The sequence below is a fragment of the Hyla sarda genome, chromosome 6 (genome assembly GCF_029499605.1).
Source record: "Hyla sarda isolate aHylSar1 chromosome 6, aHylSar1.hap1, whole genome shotgun sequence".
NCBI lineage: Eukaryota > Metazoa > Chordata > Amphibia > Anura > Hylidae > Hyla > Hyla sarda.
Window position 1 is genome coordinate 90,490,460 of NC_079194.1, and position 23,867 is coordinate 90,514,326.

The following is a 23,867-nucleotide window of genomic DNA, read 5'->3' on the forward strand; positions in this document are numbered from 1 at the left end:
CTGGATTACCTGGCATGCATTTTACCTGGCATGCATCTTTTACCAAGTTTGTGTAGTGTGCATACTGCTTTAAATGGGCACTGTCAGATACAAAATCTTTTGATATGTTGTAAAGCATGCAAAACCAATAGGTTTTGCTATTGCTTTCATTAGAAGATTTTCAGTATTTCGTACTGAAAAAGCCAGTCAAACAACTGCCCCCCTTGCCTGCTTGGACACATACTAGTCCTGCTGTGTCCATGCGTTGTGGACACACTTCCTTGATTGACAGCTGTGAGTGCAGGGCTCACAGCTGGAGGAAAAATCCTCCCACTGTCAGCTTGTGTCCCGCTACTGTCAGTGAGGACAAGCTGGGAGTTGTAGTTTTGCTAATGCTAGGGGAGATGTGAGCAGACAGCATACTGAGGGAGGGGGCGGAGACCTGCACAGTGAGGCCACGCCCCCTCCATTTGAGAGCAATTCAGACTAGTGAGTTAAATTAAAAGTGTAATAAAAAAATAAATAAAAGGTGCTAGACACATAAAAGTTACATGGTCAGGATTAGGTACTGAGTGATATATTTAAAAAATAATTTGGCGGGTACACTTTAAGTCAATATCTATATAATCTATTTAACCCATATCATAGATTGACATGCTGAGGATTTTATCTAGTTTTTTCACAACATATGGATTAGATTTAATAAAATCTCATTCTCATCCAAATCTACGCTGTAGAATTTTGACAAGAAAATCCACCGTGGGCAATCTGCAGGGTATATGCCCCATGTGAACATGCTCTAACTGTCCCTCCTTTATATATACCAGCTATTAAAGATTTTAGTAAACACTGAGATCTACCTTGAATGTTCAGATACTTTTTTAATGATCATGCACATGCACTTTCTATTACTGCTTCCTAGGTAGCCTTTTTGTGCAAAAATCCCATCCCATTAACAAACCTCCAAATAACAGATGTCATCTATGCGCCAAATGGAGCAGCTATAGGGCCTTCCAGTCATCTGTCTTTCCTTCCCCTTTTATAAGAACATTCAAACCTCCTCTACATTAACCTTTCCTCTAGTCACCTCTGGTGATATGCGTTTCATCTATTTTTCCAAACATTTCCCCAATATATGCTACTTGGTGGGAGTAACAGAACAACCACTGATCTGATATTGATAGCCTATGTAAGAGTATGTAATCAATACTGTAGTCTAGGAAAACCATTTTAGCAGCCATTTCTATTAATATCAGGGCTCAAGTCCAGCAGGAACACATTGGAACGGAGTTACTGCACCTTTTCCACAGAAGAAACTCTGTTCCCATTAGCAGGAGTCCTGCAGGACCAGCCCTTGAGTAGAAATCTTGGGTAAGTTACCACACTTTTTTCCCAGGACTTGACCCTGATTAACATGTAAATAAATGTATCTAGCTATAGGCCAGTGCCATGCCAGGCAAGTTGTGTGCATATAGCAAGGAAAGGGTGACCTTAGCGCAGGTGCTCGGAAGTCCAGAGGGATCTCCAAGTCATGGAAGTGAATTAAGTTCAAGCTTTATTATTTCATAGCAGCAATAACGCGTTTCGGGGTGTACATACCCCTTCTTCAGATTGACAGATTGATACAATACACTAAAACAATCTGAAGAAGGGGTATGTACACCCCGAAATGCATTATTGCTGCTATGAAATAATAAAGCTTGAACTTAATTCACTCCATGACTTGGCTGTGAGATCCCTCTGGACTTCCGAGTACCTGCGCTAAGGTCCAGTCTACATAAAGGATTTCCCTCTGGATTCATCCTGTGACCTGCGGGCTTGCACAGAATCCTCCTCTCACCTCAGATTGAGGTTACATGCATATTTAATATACGCTCCAGGTGAGCGGCCGTCCATTAGACCCCTTACCCACCCCCACTTTTTGTAGGGAACTTTCTGTCTCCCAGGGTAATGCCCTAGGCGCCTCTTTTGGGCCTCTTCTTTTTTCTTTTTTTCACAGGCAAGTTGTGGGACTCGAATCTTGCACAAATCGACTTGTATGACTGTTCCTATTTTAAGTCACACTTCTTTAGAAGTGAAAAAAAAAGATGCAACATCTACATAGCCGCCTTAGTCTCATCAACCTCTAATGGAATACAGTGACAATCACGTCTCTTGGATACAGTAGTCAACTGAAGCAAAACAAGAACTCACATCATTTCTGCCGAGGCTGCACACGCTGATAGCGTCATCCTGGTCCTGGGAACTCTGCTTCCTTTTCCTCTGTAAATAAAACACAGAAATTAAGTTCCAAATTCCTTTGGTCACACTAACTTATTTCCATCAGACTGTAGGAGCTTTGTTATTAGTTGCATAAATTACTTTGTCAACGTAACTTTTTTTTCTTTTTGACCATCTAAAAATATTTCAATGGATTATCTGAAGACAGTAACATGGCCACTGCAGTAACCCAGATGGCAGTATTGGCCCATGTTGGAGAGGATGTGCTGCAGAACACTAGAAATAGAATTCTCACCAGATAAACAGCAGCATGTTTAAAAAAAATTGTGCAACATATCATATACTCCTTGAGTATATGAACATTCCCCTTGGGTAGAATTTAAAGGGAACCTGCTGTCTAACCTGCAGGCAGCATGTTATAGAGCAGGAGGAGCTGAGTAGATTGATATATTTTTTGGGGGGAAAAGTTCCAGGATGAGTTGTCATTTATTCATGTAAATCTCTTCATCTAAATCTGTTTACATGTGTGTGCTCTGACCTCCACCAATGCACTATTTCTCCTGTTACTATATTTCTCCTGTTACTATCTTCCATCACAATATAACGTCCGTTATTAATAACGGGTTAAACGGATAATTAAAAAATTCCATAGACTATAATATGATTTTCTAATTGCCGTATGGGATTTTGTAACGGCCGTTTTACAGCCGACTTTCAGGGTTTTCATTATGGAACATCAAACAGATCTTTAAAATGGATGAATTTTATTGTGTGAAAGCAGCCTGACCTGCTGCGGTATAAATATTTGTACATACAGTATGATTCCTCAAAGACCAATATAACATTGGAGACTGCAAGTATTAAGAGGAAAGACAGAGAACAATGGAAAGTCAGACACTAATACCTAAGGCCAACTAGTCTTCCTAATTCTTGTTTAATAAAACAAAAGACAGACAGCGCTCCATAGTGTGATACCGTTGTTCCACAAAGGAATGGTTTAGGTGGATATCGCGCTTACCACAAAGGGTTACACTCCCCAAAGTGCAACAATGGATAAGGGTGTGAAATACAAGTAAGGTGTCAGCAGCCACTCCACGGCTCGTCAGGTATAGCACAAAATAGCAATAAAACTCCAAGGTGTGGACGGGATAGACGGGCGCTCAACCACCAGCTAGAAGGATAAATGTGAAGGATTTAACATGCCTGATGAAGCAGCTGTGCTGTGAAATGCGTTGCATTATGGGTGAATAAACGTTTTATCCTTCTACCTGGTGGTTGAGCTCCCGTCTACACCTTGGAGTTTTATTGCTATTTTGTGCTAATTCTTGTTTAGGAAGAATATCCTGCATCCATATAACAAACATTTGTAGTTAAAGGAAATAAGAAAAGAAGAAATTTGTATACTAAAGTAACCAGTGTGAGAAGTCCTCATATTTGTGCTGAATGAAAAAAAGCACACATCAATTCTTGTGCTTTTTCTGTTTAGGAACATGCTGAATTTTACCATAAAATGCTCTTCTGGTCTCTATCCCAACTATGAGAAAATCAATTTAACACAGTCCATATAATTGTCACTCTGGGGACCTGGATGGACTGGTTAGGTGATCTGTGTTGTTGCAGCTGTCATGGACTCTGCTGAAGAGCCAGGTACCACTGGACAGAGCTGTGGAATTGTCGTTTTCCATTTGGAAAAGATATCAATATAAATCTTTATGACAGGTCAGCGTATCCAGTTGCTTCATAGGAAATCATACACTTTCAAGTGAGAGAAAGCATATGAAAAATATATTAAGAGTCACGCTCGACCCCCCCGATATCGCATGGAACAACAAAGATCTGACGTGGGCCAGGAACCTGTCACACTATCTGATACAGACATATACATTTCTTTGGAAAATCTCCCTAGTGCAATAAGTCAATTATGAGCAGTTGTAATAATACTATAAACATTCACCAGATCTTCTCAGTGGATACATTATATTAATTTACTAGTATCTAAGTGACTGAAAATAGAACACTGCCCTGTTTGATTCCCAAGAGCTAACCAAGAGAATCACTACTGCAACAGTAGCCTTTATCAGTAAGGATTCTCTACGGAAGGAATTTATACAGTAGATGTGAGGGTTCATTCACACATGTTCAGAGTTATGGAGCAACCCCAGGCGGGAACACTCGATGGATCAAGCTGGATGCATTGCCCCTGATGTCCCATCCGATGAACCCAAGACCTTTAGACACCTATCAATTTGCTGGGTTGAAAAATGCTGCTTGAAATGTTGTTTGACTTAACCACATCAGAGGAAAACTATGTCACATTGCTGGACATATGTGAACCCATTTGAAGTAAAGCAGGCAGATTTTCCGATGTTGCTGCCACTAATGTGTTTGGGGCATCCCATAAGTCCTTCAACAGCACACACTGAAAGAAAGAATTACGCATTTTATATTTCAACATGTCCAACTTTTGGGAGCCACCACTTCCCCCTGAAATAAGCTGCTAAAAGACGATTGTCAATGGTTTACTACCCTCTCCCTACTGAAATAAACATGCAACTCTGTCAAGCCATGGAGGGAGTCAGTCAGGCTAATTAGTATTACATCTAATGTGATGTGTGTAAATAAAAGTTTATATGGGGTTCTTCAAGGGGTTGTCTGGGAAACATGTTGTTTACAGTAAAATGTGTGCAGGCTCGAAATTGAAAGTGTAGTGGCGAAGAACATTACTTGCCAAAATGAAGAAAATCCTGGCTCTAGACTGGTACAATGAATCTACATTGTCTCACAACCAGGGTGCCTTCTGCTGTTGCAATACTACAACTCCCTGAAGGCCCCAGAGGGTATGCTGGGAGTTCTAGAGCTGGAGGCACCCTGTCTAATGCTGGAGGCACCCTGTTTAATGCTGGAGGCACCCTGTCTAATGCTGGAGGCACCCTGGTTTGGCAATACAGATTTTTTACAAGTACCACTAGACCACCATGATTAGGCCTACCTTTTATCCACGGCTTTATTGGGAGAACTGTACTTCCTGTACAGTGATCCCTCCCAAAATACGGCAGTGATGGAGTTCCGGAGGCAAAAACTGATGCTTGCAATGTACTTTCAGTTTTGTCCAGTGATGCCTCCGGCGCTCCATAGAGAAACATGGGGTCCGACATCTGAAGCCACCTGACAAGTATGCGGCATGGACGGGGGAATGCAGCAAAATGCGTTTCCCTGTCTGCAACGTTCCAGCGAGTCAAAGTATCCGGCATCTAAACTGAGACGCCAGATGATTGTGAACGGTCCCATTCTAATGAATGGGATCAGTTCTGGTTTCATTTTCCCTGGTTTCATGACAACGGACGTCAGACATATGTAAAGGGGGCCTAACAATGCTGACGTGTAATATTTCTTCCTTTTTCTAATAATGTTTCTATATTGTTACAGTTTGTGCTCCGGCCACTTGCGTTGGCCGTGAGTGCATTGTCCTTTCTCCCCTGCTGCCGGCGGGGCTGGGATTCGCATCGCGGGACGCGTCCGCATGTGAATCCCAGCAAGTTACTTACCTCATTTCTCCGCTGCCTCTTCCTCTGCCTCTCAGCTCCAGCGCATGGCCCCGCCTCTTAGGGCGCGCGCGTCGGAGCTCTGAAATTTAAAGGGCCAGTACGCCCATAATTATGTGTAACACCTGACACTAGTCTATATAGCCCCTGCACCTTCCACTCTTCCCTGCCGGATCTTCAGTGCCATTTGCCTGAGATTAAGCGTACCCTTTGTCTGTTGTCTAGCCCGTGTTCTGACCCTTCCGCTAAGTTATTGACTATGCACCTTTTCCGCCTGCCCTGACCTTCTGCTAAGTCCGACTTTGTCTCAGCCTCATCCTAATGTACTTTGCTTCGCCAGCTACCTGTGTGGTCGAGTCGTATCGGGGGTAGTGACCTGGGTGTCGCCTGCCGCAGCAAGCCCATCCTGCCTTGCAGTGGGCTCTTGTGAAGACCAGCGGCACCTTAGACTCTGCTCCCCGATACGGCTTGTCATCAGCCGACACAGGTCAGTGGATCCACATTCAGCAAGGTTACAAACATCAGTACCTGCTGACAGCACTGAGAATGGGCGAGCATACATGCCTCTGCTCTAGGTCACTCATTTTGAATGCCTGACCAGCTGCTGAAGAGTCAGAGGCGGGATCTTTCCCGGGCTCCCTGTAATGAAAGCCTCCCTGACTCTTACTAATGATTGACAGCTCTAGCTTCCAGTCAAAAAAATGCTTGAGCTGTCAATCCTTGTTGCCACCTCTGTCCATGTCAGTGGCTGTTGAGAGCAATAGCAAACCTCTCCTGATCTACACAGTTCCTGAAACATACACAGGTGGCAGCAGAGAGCACTGTGTTTGACTGGAAAGACTACATGACTTTCTTCAGGGCATACAGTAGCTAATAAGTACTGGAAGAATTGGGTTTTTAAAAATAATTTACCCTTATATGTTAAAAGGAGTACCCTTTTAACATTAAAAAAATGACTGGAATCATTGGGGGGGGGGGCGAAATTCACAATGGGGGAAATGTATCAAAGATTTTAGCCCTGTTTTGTGTGTATTTTTTTGCGCAAAATTTTGCTCAAGACCTTTTTTTGTGCATTTTTTTTGCGCACGTTTTGGTAGAGCATGTCCTCCAGATGTGGCTGAATCAGGGTACCTTGGAGTGACATCTATAGTACGCATGGATTTATTAACTGCATACTTTTCCTTTACACCAAAAATTTTGTCGCAAGAGCTGTTTTTTTTTGCGCAAATATAAGCCATCTTGGACTTAACGTAGCAAGATGCTCTAAATCATCTATTCTATTTTCCAAAGAGTGGATTTAGGAGATTACTATATTTACCCGCAATTTATGAGGCTCATTGCGTTTGATTGATAAATTTAGCGCTTCTGCACATAATTTAGAATTCGGGAAAAGGGGTAAACTGCTTCTACCATACACAAATAATGATACATGTCCACCAATGTGCTTGTGGTCATGTTCAATGGACAGTTTGAAGCCTATATTGGCAACAAATATGCCGAAAGCCTAAGCCTCATTATTTATCCTTGTGTATTTGTGGATTGATATGACAAGAAGAAAACTCAAATGTTCCAGAACATCAGTGCTGATTCTTAAAGGGGTACTCTGGTGGAATATGTTTTTCTTTTGTTTTTTTTTTTCTTGGGTGCAAGAAAGTTATACAGATTTGTAAATTGCTTTTACTAAAAAAATCTTAATCCTTCCTGTGCTTATCAGCCGCTGTATGCTCCAATGGAAGTTGAGTTGTTCTTTTCGGTCTGACCACAGTGCTCTCTGCTGACACCTTTGTCCGTATCAGGAACTGTCCAGAGCAGGAGAGGTTTGCTATGGGGATTTGCTCCTACTCTGGACAGTTTCTGACATGGACAGAGGTGTCAGCAGAGAGCACTGTGGTCAGATAGAAAAGAACAACTCAACTTCCTCTGGAACATACAGCAGCTGATAAGCACAAAAAGTTAAGAATTTTTAATAGAAGTAATTTACAAATCTGTTTCATTTTATGGAACCAGTTGATCTGAAAAAATTTGTTTTTTTTTCACCGGAGTACCCCCTTTAAAGGTAGAATTCTTCAGAAAAAAATTTGTATGTCAAAGAAAGATAAGTATAAGTGCATAATATTTTATACATTTTATACATTTCCTTCTCAAATTATATTATATTATGGAAGTAGCTTCATTTTGAATATTATCATCCCCTTTTTCTCCCTTCTTCAATGTTTTATGTTTAAAACATTAAGCGGTGGAAACTTTTAGGTCTGCCAAAGAAATCCCCCTCCCACATAACAATAAAGTCATTACTGGCCATAATTCTACAAGTCATGTCTGAAGTTTTATTGGGTAGTGGGCCTGGAACGTTACATACTGGAAAATACAAGTTAGATGTATTAATAGAAGTAATTACATTTTACAAAAAGAAAAAAGGTAGATTTATTGTTTTCTTAGGCAGGAACCCCTGTAATTGGGGGAAAAAAAGAGAGCGACTCATCTGGGATCAGTTTTCATGAGATTAATCCTCATTATTAGTTGGAAAAATAGGTGAAACAAATATCCAAGACTACTGTGCTGATAAAGGTAAAGGGGTTTGATTTGTTATATAAGCTTTTATAAACAGAAAACTCTCTGCTTGCTTTTAATGAATTGAAGTGTTATTGTTTACATTTAGAAGCTGCAAACCTGTCCTGATCATGACATTGTAAAGAACTGTCTACCACCCTATGTCTATAGAAGACTATCAAAGACAGTTTCCAGCCCATGTTTTTACATATGAATTCATCCACTTACAGAGAACAAAGAGCTGAAAAAAAAAAAAAAAGTTATATAATGTTTTACTATCTATGCTTAAAGGGGTTATCCAGGAAAAAACTTTTTTTTTTATATATATCAACTGGCTCCAGAAAGTTAAACAGATTTGTAAATTACTTCTATTAAAAAATCTTAATCCTTTCAGTACTTATGAGCTTCTGAAGTTAAGGTTATTCTTTTCTGTCTATGTGCTCTCTGATGACACCTGTCTCGGGAACTGCACAGAGTAGAAGAGGTTTGCTATGGGGATTTGCTTCTAAACTGGGCATTTCCCGAGACAGGTGTTATCAGAGAGGACTTAGACAAAAAAGAACAACCTTAACTTCAGAAACTGAAGTACTGAAAGGACTAAGATTTTTTAATAGAAGTAAATTACAAATCTGTTTAACTTTCTGGAGCCAGTTGATATATATATATATATATATATATATATATATATATATATAAAGTTTTTTCCTGGAATACCCCTTTAAGCTCTCCTGTATAGTGCAATGTAGTTTTATGTGATTTTTTTTCTCTGGCTGCTTTTGTACATAAATAGCACTACCCTTTTCCATAGGCCATGTCTGGTAATGCAGTTCAGCCCTACTATAACTGGTCATTCAAGTTAAGGTGGCTATAAACTTCAATAGTTGACAGCTAAATGCTCCTTTGGGTATTTGTCTTTCCCTTTCTCCCCATACACATACATTTTCAGTTTAGTCGAACGTTCCAGTTCCGGAGGGGTGGGGGATTAGCCTTTGTCAGATTGCTATATCTGGTGATAGCTGCTCTCTTAGAGCCCCAAATTGGGCAGTTAAAATCCAACATGCTCGCTCAGGGGGCGATGGAAAGCCTACATACACATTAGACATCTAGACGGTCATGCTAAAATAGGCAGTTTTGGCCAACTTTTCTCTAGACCGTATGAGGGAGCCTTAAAATAGCTGTTGCTGAACACTATTTCTCTCAACAAAAGTGCTCAGCTCAACATTTATAATTAACCACTTGGGGACGAAGCCCATTTTGACCTTAAGGACGAGGCTGGCGGCATGGGGGTATGGGGGAGGGGCAAACAGGGCAATTCCAGAGGGCCCCCTGCAGCTTCCTTGACACACATGGATCTGGCAGAGTGAATCAGCAGCAGCCTGCAGCATTTGGAAGTACACCTCACTGCAGCTGATTACTGCTAACAACAAAAGTTTACAGTAAAAGAATGCGGTATGTGCAGTCGATGCTCTGCTCCTTTAAGGACCCCCCTCCCATTCCCCAGGCCCCTCCCCTCACCGGGATGCTTCCATCTTCCTGCTGCTGCTGGTGTTATACAGCTGAGCAGTCGAGACGAGAAGGACGGGAGGTAGTGTACAACACTATGCAGCTCACAGACCTGCCTCCACAGCTGCTGATTGATATGGCCTCTTTTTCAACTGCACACAACTTGTTTAAAAATAAATAAATAAATAAATATATGTAAGTGTATTTGTATGTAGTATGTAAATGTATTGTGTACAATGTGCAGATTGTGTATAAGTGACTTGTATACTGTATGTTTATACACACTATAATGTGTTTATGTATGTGTGACTATTTATATGCATATATATATATGTTTATTGTATGTTGAATTTATTAAATTTTATTTTTTGTAGTATTATTTTAAATGTTGAGGTATTAAAGAGGTTGCTCGGTACCTCTGCATGAAAAGATGCTGTTGTCTACCAAGAAGTCTGATGCCGAGCAGTCAGTTTTGGCGCAATACTACAAAATTACAAAGCTGATCTTATGTGATTACTCCAGAAATATCATCAGTAAATGTAAATGCCACTCATGGTAACATTTACACAACCCCATTTGAGCAGGACATCAGTCGTATAATACTTGAGACACCTGCAGGTGTAGTTGTTATTCCCACAATGCATCTGCTTCCAATAAATTTCTAACCATTACCCCCGCTTAGTGCAATATGTGTGTCCAATCCCGCCCACTCCCTGCAGCATGTGTGTCTAATCTTGCTCGCTCCTGCTAACATTTATGCAAATAACCCTTTTACACTATACACCAGCTTTTCCAGGCTCATGAATGGCACATCCGCTTAGTACAGCAACCACATGGCCACCATTGCAGGGATAATTTTATGATTTCTGAAATTTTCCTGTGCATAAAGGGATCCAGCTATAAAGAAGATTTTCCCTTCAGGAGCATGAAAAAGCTAGACCAGATATTCTCACCTATATTCTCCTGAATGGCATATCTGCTTATGGGTAGGTTCATAATGAATGGATCTGCAGCGTATTTTATGCTGCGGATCCGCTGATTATGGACCCTACAGTGTGCCTCCAGCTGTGCCTGCTCGTAGAAGCAATCTGCCGCTACATGCAGACAAACCGCGATCTGCAAGCCGCTGCGTGCAAGCACAGTATACTTGTACATATCGCCGCTGCACATTGGCCTAACTCAGGGAACAGGGGGAGTGGGCGCGATGTGTGCGAGTACACGGCGCATGCGCACGGCGACTCGCAGATCGCTGTGTCTGCATGTAGTGGCGGATTGCTGCTACCAGCAGGCATAGGTCAAAGCACACTGTAGGGTTCATCATCTGCGAATTTGCAGCTGCGGATCCATTCTGTGTGATCTATACCTTTATCTATACCTATATCTATACTTGGATTCCTTTATGCACAAGCAAACTTAAGAAATTATATAATAATTCTTTCAATGGCGTTCATGTGGTTGCTGTACTAAGCAGATGTGCCATTCCTGAGCCTCAAAAAGCTAGGTAAGACAGCTCCTACTTCTGAAAGGCAAATCTGCATCACTATAGAAATGTCACTGCAGTAGTCAATGGTCTGGTCGGTGGACAGTTGGGCACTGTATATATAAATGATTTTGTACCGGCTGGTAAAGTGAGTGAAGGAAGTCCAGTCAGTGGCCGTTGTACGCGTAGTGTTAACGTGCATACTATGTCACATATTACCTCCAGTCATCTGGTACACTAGTAAAATCCATATGAGGGCTTATTTTTTGTGCTCCAATTCTACTTTGTAATGACATCAGTCATTTTACCCAAAAATCTACAGCGAAACAGAACAAAAAATCATTGTGCAACAAAATTGAAGAAAAAACACCATTGTGTAAATTTTGGGGGCTTCCGTTTCTACACCATATATTTTTCGGTAAAAATTACACTTTATCTTTATTCTGTAGGTCCATACGATTAAAATGATACCGTACATATATATAGGTTTGATTATGTCGCACTTTTGGAAAAAATCATAACTACATGCACAAAAATGTATACATTTAAAATTGTCCTCTTCTGACCACTATAACTTTTTTATTTTTCCACGTATGGGGTGGTAATTTTTGCGCCGTGATCTTAAGTTTTAATCAGTACCATTTGTGTTTTGATCGGACTTTTTAATCGCTTTTTATTCCTTTTTTTATGGTATGAAAAGTGACCAAAATTTTGGACTTTGGAATTTTTTTGCGCGTATGCCATTGACCGTGTGGTCTAATTTATGATCTATTTTTATAGTTCGGACATTTACACATGTGGCGATACCATATATGTTTATTTTTATTATGTTTATATATTTTTTATATTTGGGAAAAGGGGGGGGTGATTTAAACTTTTAATAAGGAAGGGGTTAATGTGTGTGTTTTATAACTTTTTTTTATTTTTTGTTACACTTTTAGTGTTACACTTTTAGGAGGAATCATTTAACTCCTCATACAGATCAATGGGGTTACATACAATCCCATTGATCTGTGTGCTCTGCGCTCGATTGATAAAACCTGGTTCTGCCAGGCTCTATCATTCTGAGCACCGGAGCCACCGCAGCAGGAGAGGTAAGCCCTCAGGCTACCTCAGCAGTGGATCACCCCCCCCCCCCCCACTGGACCACCAGGGATGGGATACAGGCACCTTTAGATGCCACTGTCAACTTTGACAGCGGCGATCTAAAGGGCTAATAGCCGGCCGCGGTGATCGCCGCATGTCTGCTATTAACGCCGCCCCCCACAGCTACAGGAATCAGCTAGGGCCCGGCCGGTATGATGCAGGCTCGAATCGGGAGCCCGCGTCATGCCCCGTTAACGGCCAATATATGCATCAAATTACCCCACACCTGCTGCGGATCACTCCACACCCTCTAGGCCAGTAATTGTTTTCTGTGATGAGGGCACGCAGGGATAGCTGTGGCTGTAAATCTGTTTGGCAGCCACCATTGGCTGCCTGTCTAGCCCTGCTTCCAGAAAGCTGCAGAGCCAGACAGGAAAAAAATGCCCACCCAGTGACTAGAAATTCATGTCCCGGGTGTCAGGCCACACCACTGTATTCTTATTATTTGATAACAATGCATATAAATATTTTGTGTGTTTTTAGAGTGGACATATTTCTTGTGGGTTGTGCCACAAGCCACTCTACCTGAATTGGCTGAATGTGACCATATTGTTGGTACAATATTTAAGCATTTGGGGCCCACTTTTAATTATGCCCAGGGCCACACTTTGCCTAAAACCGGCCCTGTCTCCACATTTGATGGAATGGATGAAAACAGTATGTTTGGTCAACATTTATCTAATGTGTATTGCCAGATTTCGATGAGATGAACTGAAATATCACATACAGCCCATGGAAAAGGAGCAGACATCCCAAATCCCAATATCGTTCAATGGAACTGCACCACAAATGTGAAGCAATTGCCCCAATAAGTTTTTAGGTTGAAAATATAGCTCTTTCAATAAGTGAAAGACACTTGGAGTAAGGGCAATGTTCAAACAAGTAAGTTAATCTGTAAGGTATGTAAAAGCAGGTATATGATGACCTACATAAGCTTTCAAACTATGGATAAAAGCGATGAACTGTCAGTGTCCCTTTAATAACCGATCTAACCATTTAGTGCTACCTAACAATGATGTTACAAGCAACAAATGAAAGGCTGACGTGGTCATATATTCAAGGCCAGAGATAAGACCTTAAAATTACTATATCTGACACATTTAACACACAAAACCACAGCTGACTACCCAGCACTTAATCTAAAAAGCCAAAACGATATTTCATCAGTGAAAAAGAGAACAATTTCAAAGAAACATATCACAAGTGTGAAATTGTGGGAGTATACTGTTGAAGTTTATGGTAAACCACAGATCAAAGTCTTAATTCAGGGTAAGTACACTGACTGCATTCCACTTCCAACGGGGGGATCAGATGTGCCCCTCCAATGTCCTGTCAACGCCAAAGAACATTTGTTGTAGGAGATGAAGCACGTTAGCCTTAGACCTCAGCTTTGTAACAACACTGCCAGAGATCTCATAATTGTGCTAAGACACTTCATCCATGGCACTAACAATAATAGTAAATGGACCAGAGAGCAAGGAACTGCATGCCCAGTTACACATAGTCATGTCCACACAGGAAGATGAAGGTGATGTTGCTGCAGGTAGCATTTCATGGGCAGCCTGCAGCCCTGCCCTGTCTAAATGTTTGTAGCAAGGTCAAGGAGAGTCACTAACATCATGCAGAACATTGAGCAGGAGCGAGAGGGAGAAATTACTTCCTGCTGAAAGGTTTTTGTTGAAAAGCAAAGCTGAACGCAAAAGATATCTCAAGGCTAAGATGGTTACATCTAGGAGGAGGAAATTATCCTCTGAGGTCTTGTAACCCCTTTACATGAATGACAGATGTGAGAAGGGACACAGCAGGCTCATGATATCAGCTCACTCCAAGTGTGTTATATGGCTTATACCCCGCTGCAGCGGTTGGGGTCAGAAATAACTGTCTGTGGCATCTGGTGTGAGAATTGGGGGTTTTCCCCCTAGGGTGTAATAGGGAAACAGTAAAAGCACAATATACTGCATTACAAACATGTTGCATTGTATTGTATAAGTGACCAAGCAATTGCATATATTTGCATCTACCCCCACCCCGGTGGTATGTTTTCCCCCTATAGGGAAGACCTCACCTGTAGGAAGTTTGCCTTGACCCCAATATTTTGGAACCCCTGTAGGTAATTTGCCCAATGTTTCTCAGACACCCCTTGAAGGGATACTCCCGCACTAAGATGTCTGATCCCGGGGGTCCCACCGCTGGGGACCCCCGTAATCTTGCACGCAGCACCCCGTTATAATCAGTCCCCGGAGCATGTTCGCTCCAGGTCTGATTACTGGCGATCACGGGGGCCGGAGCATTGTGACGTCACGGCCACGCCCTGTGGGAGGTCATGCTCCGCCCCCTCAATCCAAGCCTATGGGAGTGGGCGTGACAGCTCCGGCACATGACCGCACAATGCTCTGGCCCCCGTGATCGCCAGTAATCAGACCCGGAGCGAACATGCTCCGGGGATTGATTATAACGGGTGCTGCGTGCAAGATCACAGGGGTCCCCAGCGGTGGGTCACCCGCGATCAGGCATCTTATCCCCTATCCTTTGGATAGGGGATAAGATGTCTTAGGGCCGCAATACTCCTTTAAGTTAGTTTGCCCTTTTCCCCCCTGTAGGTAGGACCCTTACATACAGCACAATTCATTTTCAATTTTTCAAAAATTCTATTTGGCCGATTTGCCGAATAAAAAAAAAAAAAAAATTGTTTTGATCCGAATAAATTCTCGGCAAATTTTCATTAGTAATGTACACTGTTCAAAAAAATATAGGGAACACTTAAACAACACAATGTAACTCCAAGTCAATCACACTTTTGTGAAACCACACTGTCCACTCAGGAAGCAACACTGATTGACAATCAATTTCACATGCTGTTGTGCAAATGGAACAGACAACAGAAGGAAATTATAGGCAATTAGCAAGACAACCCCAATAAAGAAGTGGTTCTGCAGGTGGTGACCACAGACCACTTCTCAGTTCCTATGCTTCCTGGCTGATATTTTGGTCACTTTTGAATGCTGGCGGTGCTTTCACTCTAATGGTAGCATGAGACGGAGTCTACAACTCACACGGGTGGCTGAGGTAGTGCAGCTCATCCAGGATGGCACATCAATGCAAGCTGTGGCAAGAAGGTTTCTGTGTCTGTCAGCGTAGTGTCCAGAGCATGGAGGCGCTACCAGGAGACAGACCAGTACATCAGGAGATGTGGAGGAGGCCTTAGGAGGGCAACAACCCAGCAGCAGGACCGTTACCTCTGCCTTTGTGCAAGGAGGAGCACTGCCAGGGCCCTGCAAAGTGATCTCCAGCAGGCCACAAATGTGCATGTGTCCACTCAAACGTTCAGAAACAGACTTCATGAGGGTGGTATGAGGGCCCGACGTCCACAGGTGGGGGTTGTGCTTACAGCCCAACACCGTGCAGGACGTTTGGCATTTGCCAGAGAACACAAAGGTTGGCAAATTCGCCACTGGCGCCCTGTGCTCTTCACAGATGAAAGCAGGTTCACACTTAGCATGTGACAGATGTGACAGAGTCTGGAAACACTGTGGAGAACATTCTGCTGCCTGCAACATCCTCCAGCATGACCAGTTTGGCAGTGGGTCAATAATAGTGTGGGGTGGCATTCCTTTGGGGGGCCGCACAGCCCTCCATGTGCTTGCCAGAGGTAACCTGACTGCCATTAGGTACTGAGATCCTCAGACCCCTTGTGAGACCATATGCTGGAGTGGTTGGCCCTGGGTTCCTCCTAATGCAAAACAATGCTAGACCTCATATGGCTGGAGAGTGGCAGCAGTTTCTGAAAGAGGAAGGTATTGATGCTCTGGACTGGACCGCCTGTTCCCCAGACCTGAATCTGATTGAGCACATCTGGGACATCATGTCTCGCTCCATTCATCAATGCCACGCTGCACCACAGACTGTCCAGGAGTTGGCGGATGCTTTAGTCCAGGTCTGGGAGGACATCCCTCAGGAGACCATCCGCCATCTCATCAGGAGCATGCCCAGGCGTTGTAGGGAGGTCATACAGGCACGTGGAGGTCACACATACTACTGAGCCTCATTTTTACTTGTTTTAAGGACATTACATTAAAGTTGGATCAGACTGTAGTATGGTTTTGCACTTTGATTTTGAGTGTGACTCCATATCCAGACCTCCATGGGTTAATACATTTGATTTCCATTGATTATTTTTGTGTGATTTTGTTGTCAACACATTCAGTTATGTAAAGACAAAAGTATTTCATATGATTAGTTCATTCATTCAAATCTAGGATGTGTTATCTTAGTGTTCCCTTTATTTTTTTGAGCAGTGTATTTTAACAATGTGTTTAATAAAGTGTGTGTGTTTCACTTTTTTTTCTCAATTTTTTTTTTTTTTACATTTTTTAGGTAGTACTACTACTCCCAGCATGGAACAGACAGTTCCATGATGGGAGTAGTATTACCTAGGCTAACATACAGATCGCCCCGGGTGTCACTCCTGACACCCACTGTGATCTTCCTGTATAATGTATAGATGCGGGCAGCTTTCTCGCATCTAGATAGGACGATCATATCGGGTGTCAGGAGAGACATGTGCTGTGATCTGTCCTTAACTGCAGGTACTACTGTTCCCAACATGGAGCACACTCTGCTCCATGCTGGGAGCTGTAGTACCTGCATTAATAGACAGTTTGCAGTGGGTGTCACTTCTGACACCCGATGCGATTGTCATGTATAATGTATAGATGCGGGCGGGCGCTCTTCTCCAGTCCCAGTGTAGGATGAGTATATGCCGTATATATACCTATTATTCATACTTCCCACAGAGAGCTGTGATTGGCTGGAACCATCTGGCCAATCACAGCTCTCTGTGGGAAATATGAATAAGTGATGTGAATTCTATTCACATCACTGGCCGGCCAGAGTATAGTGCAGAGATGCGAGCGCAGGAGAAAGCCGCTCCATCTCTGCAATAGAAAGGACAATCACATCGGATATCAGGAGTGACACCCGGGCGATCGGTCTATTAGTACAGGTACTACAAAATGTAAAAAATTGAGAAAAAAAGTGAAACACACATACACACAAACTTTATTAAACACAATATTAAAATACTCAGAAGAAGAGTGTAATGTCCGGCACTGCTGCTGATATTCTCACGGGCTTGGACTATGGGACGTGTAGGAGTGTTCCCCGAAGTGTTGGTGGTGCTCTGACTGATAATAGCAAATCACATATCTTATAGCAGAGAAAAATAGTGGAAAAAGTCGGCAGACTCACCATTGACTTCTTTTTCAGGGTGGTTTCTTTATTGCATACTCACATATAAAAAATGATACAAAAGGAGGGATCCTTCTCTCCCTCCTTTTGTATCATTTTTTTTTATATGTGAGTATGCAATAAAGAAACCACCCTGAAAAAGAAGTCAATGGTGAGTCTGCCGACTTTTTCCACTATTTTTCTCTGCTTCACAATATTAAAATACATTACTAATAAAAAATAAAAAAATTAAATTAATTATAAAAAAAATATTTTTTTTCTTTTAAATGGCCCCTTTCTACATTTTTATTATTTTTGGCTACATTTTTAGGTCCCTGCCCGCCAACATAAATTTTTTCCTGTTAAAAAATTATTATTAACATTTTTTTTTTGGGGTGGATTTATAATGCTTTATACACCCAAGAATGGAGTCTACATTTTAGGCTACTTTCACACTGGGGGAGATTTATCAAAACCTGTGCAAAGGAGAAGTTCCCCAGTTGCCCATAGCAACCAATCAGATCGCTAGTTTCATTTTGCAGAGGCCTTGTTAAAAATGAAAGAAGCGATCTGATTGGTTGCTAAGGGCAACTGGGCAACTTTTCCTCTGGACAGGTTTTGATAAATCTCCCCCACTATGAGTATTCATCCGTTATTAAACATCCGTTTTCTGTACTGAACAGTAAAAAAATGCATGTATAATAACGGATGAAATAACGGGTGTTCACGGCTGAATAATGTCCGTCAAAATAACGGGCATATTCATCTGTTAAGACCCGTTATAACATCCGTCATGTACCGTTATTTTATGGTAGTTTTAGCACCTCTGCCTACAGACTCCCGCAGCTGGGACTACTACTACTCCCATCATGGAACAGACTTGTTTCTATGATAGTAGTAGTTCCCCAGCTGCGGGAGTCTGGCGGTGGCTGGGGAGGCTACATTAGTGTTTGAACTACTCCCCCAATCATGGAACAGACTCTATTCCATGATGGGGATTGTAGTACATGGGCTGAGGCTCACTTCTGAGACCCGATGTGATCAGAAGTTATTAAACAGGGGAGCAGGCGGCGTGCTCCGCTCCCCTGCGACGTACGGTGTATTTTTACTTTCACTTTTAAATTTCCAGCCGGGTGCCCTGAATAGCCGCCACCGAGGAGCCATTCAGGGCTCCCGGCGGGGTTTTTAAACTACTAATTTGACCCCCAAATATATGCCCCTCATGCACATTTATAATAATTCATTGGCTCCAGTGAGTTTATAATAATTCATTGGCCCCAGTGTGTTTATAATAATTCATTGGCCCCAGTGTGCTTATCTTTATTCAACCCCCCCCCCCCCTTTGTGTCGTTATTTCCCCTCCAGCTGCCTGCTCCTCATCTTCTTGGAGCAGAGCAGCAGCAGAACATGACGGGAACTGACGGCGGTGAATCACTGAATGAAGAAGACATGTCCCACATGTAGGCTTCATTCATTCACCACCGCTGCCCGACATGTCCCTGTTGCTGCCCTGCTACTAGCGCAATCAGCGCACCGCCGGAACATGTCTATTCTCTGCTGCTCATAAGCACACTGGGGCCAATGAATTATTATAAATATACATGGGGGGCATACATTTGGATGTCAAATTAGTAGTTTAAACACCCCGCCGGGAGCCCTGAATGGCTCCTCGGTGGCGGCCATTCAGTGCTCCAGGAGGGGAACTTAAAAGTGAAAGTAAAAATACACCGTACATTGCAGTGGAGCGGAGCATGCAGCCCACTCCCCTGTTTAATAACTTCTGATCGCATTGGGTCTCAGAAGTGAGACCCAATGCGATCAATCCCTCAGCCCATGTACTACAACCCCCATCATGGAACTGAGCCTGTTCCATGATGGGGGGAGTAGTACAAACACTAATGTAGCCTCCCCAGCCACCGCCAGACTCCCGCAGCCGGGAACAAGTCTGTTCCATGATGGGAGTAGTAGTAATCCTGGCTGTGGGAGTCTGTAGGCAGAGGTGTTAAAACGACCATAAAATAACGGTTCATGACAGATGTTATAACGGGTCTTAACGGATGAATATGCCCGTTATTTTGACAGACAATGTTCAGCCATTAGCACCCGTTATTTCATCCGTTATTATACATCCGTTTTTTATAATTATACAATACAGAAAACAAATGTTTAATAACGGATGAATACTCAGTGTGAAAGTAGCCTAAAATGTAGACTCCATTTTTGGGGGTATAAAAAATTATAAAGCCAAAAAAACATGTTAACCTTAATTTTTAAACAGGGATTCATTTATGTGCGTGGGCAGGGACCTAAAAATGTAGCCGACAATAATAAAAATGTAGAAAGGGGCCATTTAAATGTAAAAATTATATATTTTTTATTAGTAATTTATTTTAATACTGTGTTTAATAAAGTGTGTGTGCGTATTTCAGTTTTTTTTCTGAATTTTGATTTGAAAAAAAAATCCTTTATTTTCCCTGATGCAATTGAGCAACAAAAATTGTTGAAAAAGTGTGCATCCAACAAATTATGTAGGTATGACGTCCACAGATACATCCAGGAGCAAAAATACAGTACTTGTTAATGAAAAATACTGATATAAAAAAAGAGCAAAACCTTCAATCAGGATCCCGCTTTCTGTTCTTTAGGCAGGAGGTTACATTTTATTTTCATTATGTCTTAAATTTGGATTCAAAGCTTGATTGAAATGGAAATGGGAAAACAAAACCAGTAACTCTCCCATCTCTATTAAAAATGTGTAATCAAACTTCCCTTTCCATTATAAAGAAAATTTTCATTTTATGAAAGCACATCATGTGACATCCCAGTTAATGTTCTGGGTTAAATAGTCCCTGAAATAGTATGGTATAACATGGAGCAGAGCCAACAGTCCCAAAAGGGTAGAAGAAGGAAAGGGGGAAAAAAACAGAGATGGCGCTATATAGTGCAGTTAATCCCAATTTTTGAGGTTGGACAGTTGTTCCAAAATCAAAAAATTGCTCACCTATGGGTGTTGTGCAGGCAGGCACAACACTGGCAATCGCATGTAACAGGTTGCAGTATCGGGAGGCTGCCGCTGTGCCAGCAGTGAAGATACAGGAGGAAACAGCTGTTTCTGGGATAACCTGGCGAGGGTACTGCAGTATTCCGGCAGAAAAATCTGATTTAGGCTAGAAGGCACACACCCGAGAGTAGGGAAAAATAGCAGACTTTATTAAGTTGTATAACTTGCAGTGCAAATGGGACAACGCGTTTCAAAGGTTCAGCCTTCTTCTTCAGGTCCTTTACCATGGTAATGGACACCGAAGGATACACAACTGATGCACTTTGGGCATCAGTTGTGGCAAGTTTCGCCCAGTTTAGCCAGAGCTGGAAATATGTAACTCTAGCCTTAGAGGAAATTAAAATTGTTAAAAAGAAAAAGCATTTCTAGTCTTCACAATTACTTTATCCAAAGAGGAAAGAGAATGATAAAAGAAAAATAATAAAAACATAATAATTAAAATTTTGCAGTATGACACCTTCAGTGTTGGCACAGAATATTCTTCACCAGATAAGCCAAACGCAATAAGACAGCTACACATGTTAAGCTTGCAAGTGCCGTTGTTGGCTTAACAGACTTCCTGCACTAGCATCATCAATGAAGATGCTCAGACTTTTCCCTGCTCTCCATTGTCATTGGTGGTGAGCACGTAGCAAGTCTGTGAAGTCAACACCAGAGCTTGCAAACTCACCACCTGCGTGCCGCAATCCCATTGCTCCTAGTATGCGTAGAATGTTGCCAGGGTTGTCAATCAATAAGGAATAGGGTAGATAGGGGGTGCAGCGGGGAGAGGCATTGCAGTCTGGGGCACCTCAGTGCCACGTCTCCATTTTTTAAACTATTGCAGCCATGGGAATGCTAAATAAAAGTAGCAATACCATCAGTTAAAGGACTGTTGTATAATCATCTCACCAGTTGCATAAGCAATTCCTAGCTGATATATTCTCTTTAACCTGTATATAAGACTTCATTGGGCTCAAAACATGATAACTAATTTTCACAGGCAGAAGTATTCCAAGAAATGGTGTTACTTTCCCTTCCTTACTCATCTATTCTGACCTGGCAACAAAAACTTTCCGAATCATCAACTAAAAACAACTCATAAAACTTAGCATATTGGCATCATGGGATATGTGCTGCCCTACAGCAGACAATAAGAAAATCAGAGGGCATTCAACTTTTTAGTTCATTAACAAGTAACAGAAGTTACACTAAAATATAAATATAAACTACTGATAAGTAGTGTAAAGCTTACCATACATATAAGATAATAAGCATCTGAAATAGGCAATTTTGGCCAAATATTGGGTACTTATTATTTTGCCGAAACAAATTGATTAAAGGGGTTATTGAGCTATGAAAACCTATATCCCCTATCCACCGGAGCGCCAAGCAGTGAGAGGCTGCTTAGTCAATCACCAGCCACAGCGGTGTCCCCCCTCGGTCTGTGATTAGTTCTGCAGGCTGAAACTGCCAAAACAAGTGCATGAGGTGGGAGGCGGAACCATCAGTAGAAAGAGTCTGGGGCCATTGTAGAAACTGCAAAGGGTCTCAGTGATTGGACCCCCTGCAATCTGACACTTATCGCCTATCCTTTGGATAGGGGATGCATTTTTAAAAGCTTGATAACTCCTTTAACTGCAGATAATGGATCATCTTGTATCAAAACAATCTGTCAATCATTCATTATATGAGTCCCTGTATACATTCTCTTTTTAAATAGGTTTTTCTCATGTAGGAAAAAGATGACTTCCTGGCCATTTCTAGATTGTTTATGGCCATCAGAGATGGCCAGGAAACCAAAAACAGCTGATTTGTTTGTCTTACACAAAAGGCATAACTTCCATTGACATAAAAGTATACCTGTCAGGAGACATAAATAAAAGGAAAAAAAAAGAAATAAAAGAAAAGAAAATGCTCCAGGCTTACCCTGCTGAACCTGTCTGTGTGCTTAACCCCTTCGCAACACATGATGGATCTTGTCCGGCATGGTGCTGCTCAGGGTGTATGGAGCAGGTTCCTGACTCAAGCCAAATCCATACCTGGTGAACCCCAGTTGATTTTAGTAGTTGGGGACCGCCAATAATAGCCAGCCTGCAGCGATCACCACGGCCAACAAGTAACCCTTTATATCACCACTGCCAAAGCTGACAGTGGCGTCTAAAGGGACCTTTAAACCGACCCTGGTGGTCTATTGGGGTAGCTCATCACAACCACAATTACAACAATTGCAGGGGACGATGCACTGTAGAGGAGGCTGAAGGGATCATCTCTGCTTCTGTCATGGCCATGGCTCTGTAATTGATAGAGCCTGCCTGGAGCAGGCACTACCAATGGAACGCAGATTACACAGATCAATGCAGTTACTAATTAATAAAGTGTATAAAGTTTAATTAAAAGGTTTAAAAAACATATATTAATGTCTTTTAAATTAAAAGTTCAAGTACCCCCCCCCTTCCCTAGAGGGTGGGGCAATGTGTGTTTGCATTTTAAACTAAGGATCACCAGATTTAATGTCACTGTACTGCAGATAGTGACTTAACATATTCAGACAGTGATTGTCTGTTGCATACAGTGCATTCCAGCATCTTTAATAAAGCTCCCGAAATTATTGAATCTGGTGTTCCCTGAACATTTTTGGGCCCTTTATGGGTCTTTGTGTTAATAGACACAAGAGATGATGCTCCCGTTTACATCTGATGTGGGGACTTCCTCTTTCACTTTTCAGAGCTGACAATTTAAGCTGTGTGCACTGAGGCTGTGTGACACGCCCCAGCTCACACAGCAGGCTGATTGACATGCTGGTAGCCTGCACAGAGCCCTGCATGTCCCATCCTCACTTCCTGTACTTTGTCCCAGCTGAGAAACACAGGCAATAGCTACAGAGACTAAACAGTGTTCTAAAGAGTGGTAAGAAGAGTAAAGCATTTTTTCACCCAAAAATATACACATTTTTTAACCATTGTATATTACAAATGTTCATATAATGTTATTATCTACATTATATAAAACATGTTTGCTTACAAAAGTGCCCATTTTGGGGTAGGTGCACAAATGGCATAGCACAGAGAGCTACACTTGTTATGTAACTGGGGTTATTTTCTGTTTCCTGACCATTTCTAGAGGCTGAAAAAAGGCTGGAAATGGTCAGGAAGCCATCATTTTCCTACATGAAAAAATG

The 23,867-nt window shown here is 42.0% G+C and overlaps 1 protein-coding gene across 3 annotated transcripts in view; it reads right to left on the reverse strand.

Moving 5' to 3' along the window:
- ARHGEF3 (Rho guanine nucleotide exchange factor 3) overlaps positions 1-23,867 on the reverse strand; it is a 420,133-nt gene that overhangs the window by 151,605 nt on the left and 244,661 nt on the right. For all 3 annotated transcript variants that reach the window (XM_056524425.1, XM_056524424.1, XM_056524426.1), the window contains one exon: positions 2,173-2,241. In XM_056524425.1, the coding sequence (XP_056380400.1) occupies positions 2,173-2,241 (69 nt within the window). The remainder of the gene's footprint in view (positions 1-2,172; positions 2,242-23,867) is intronic.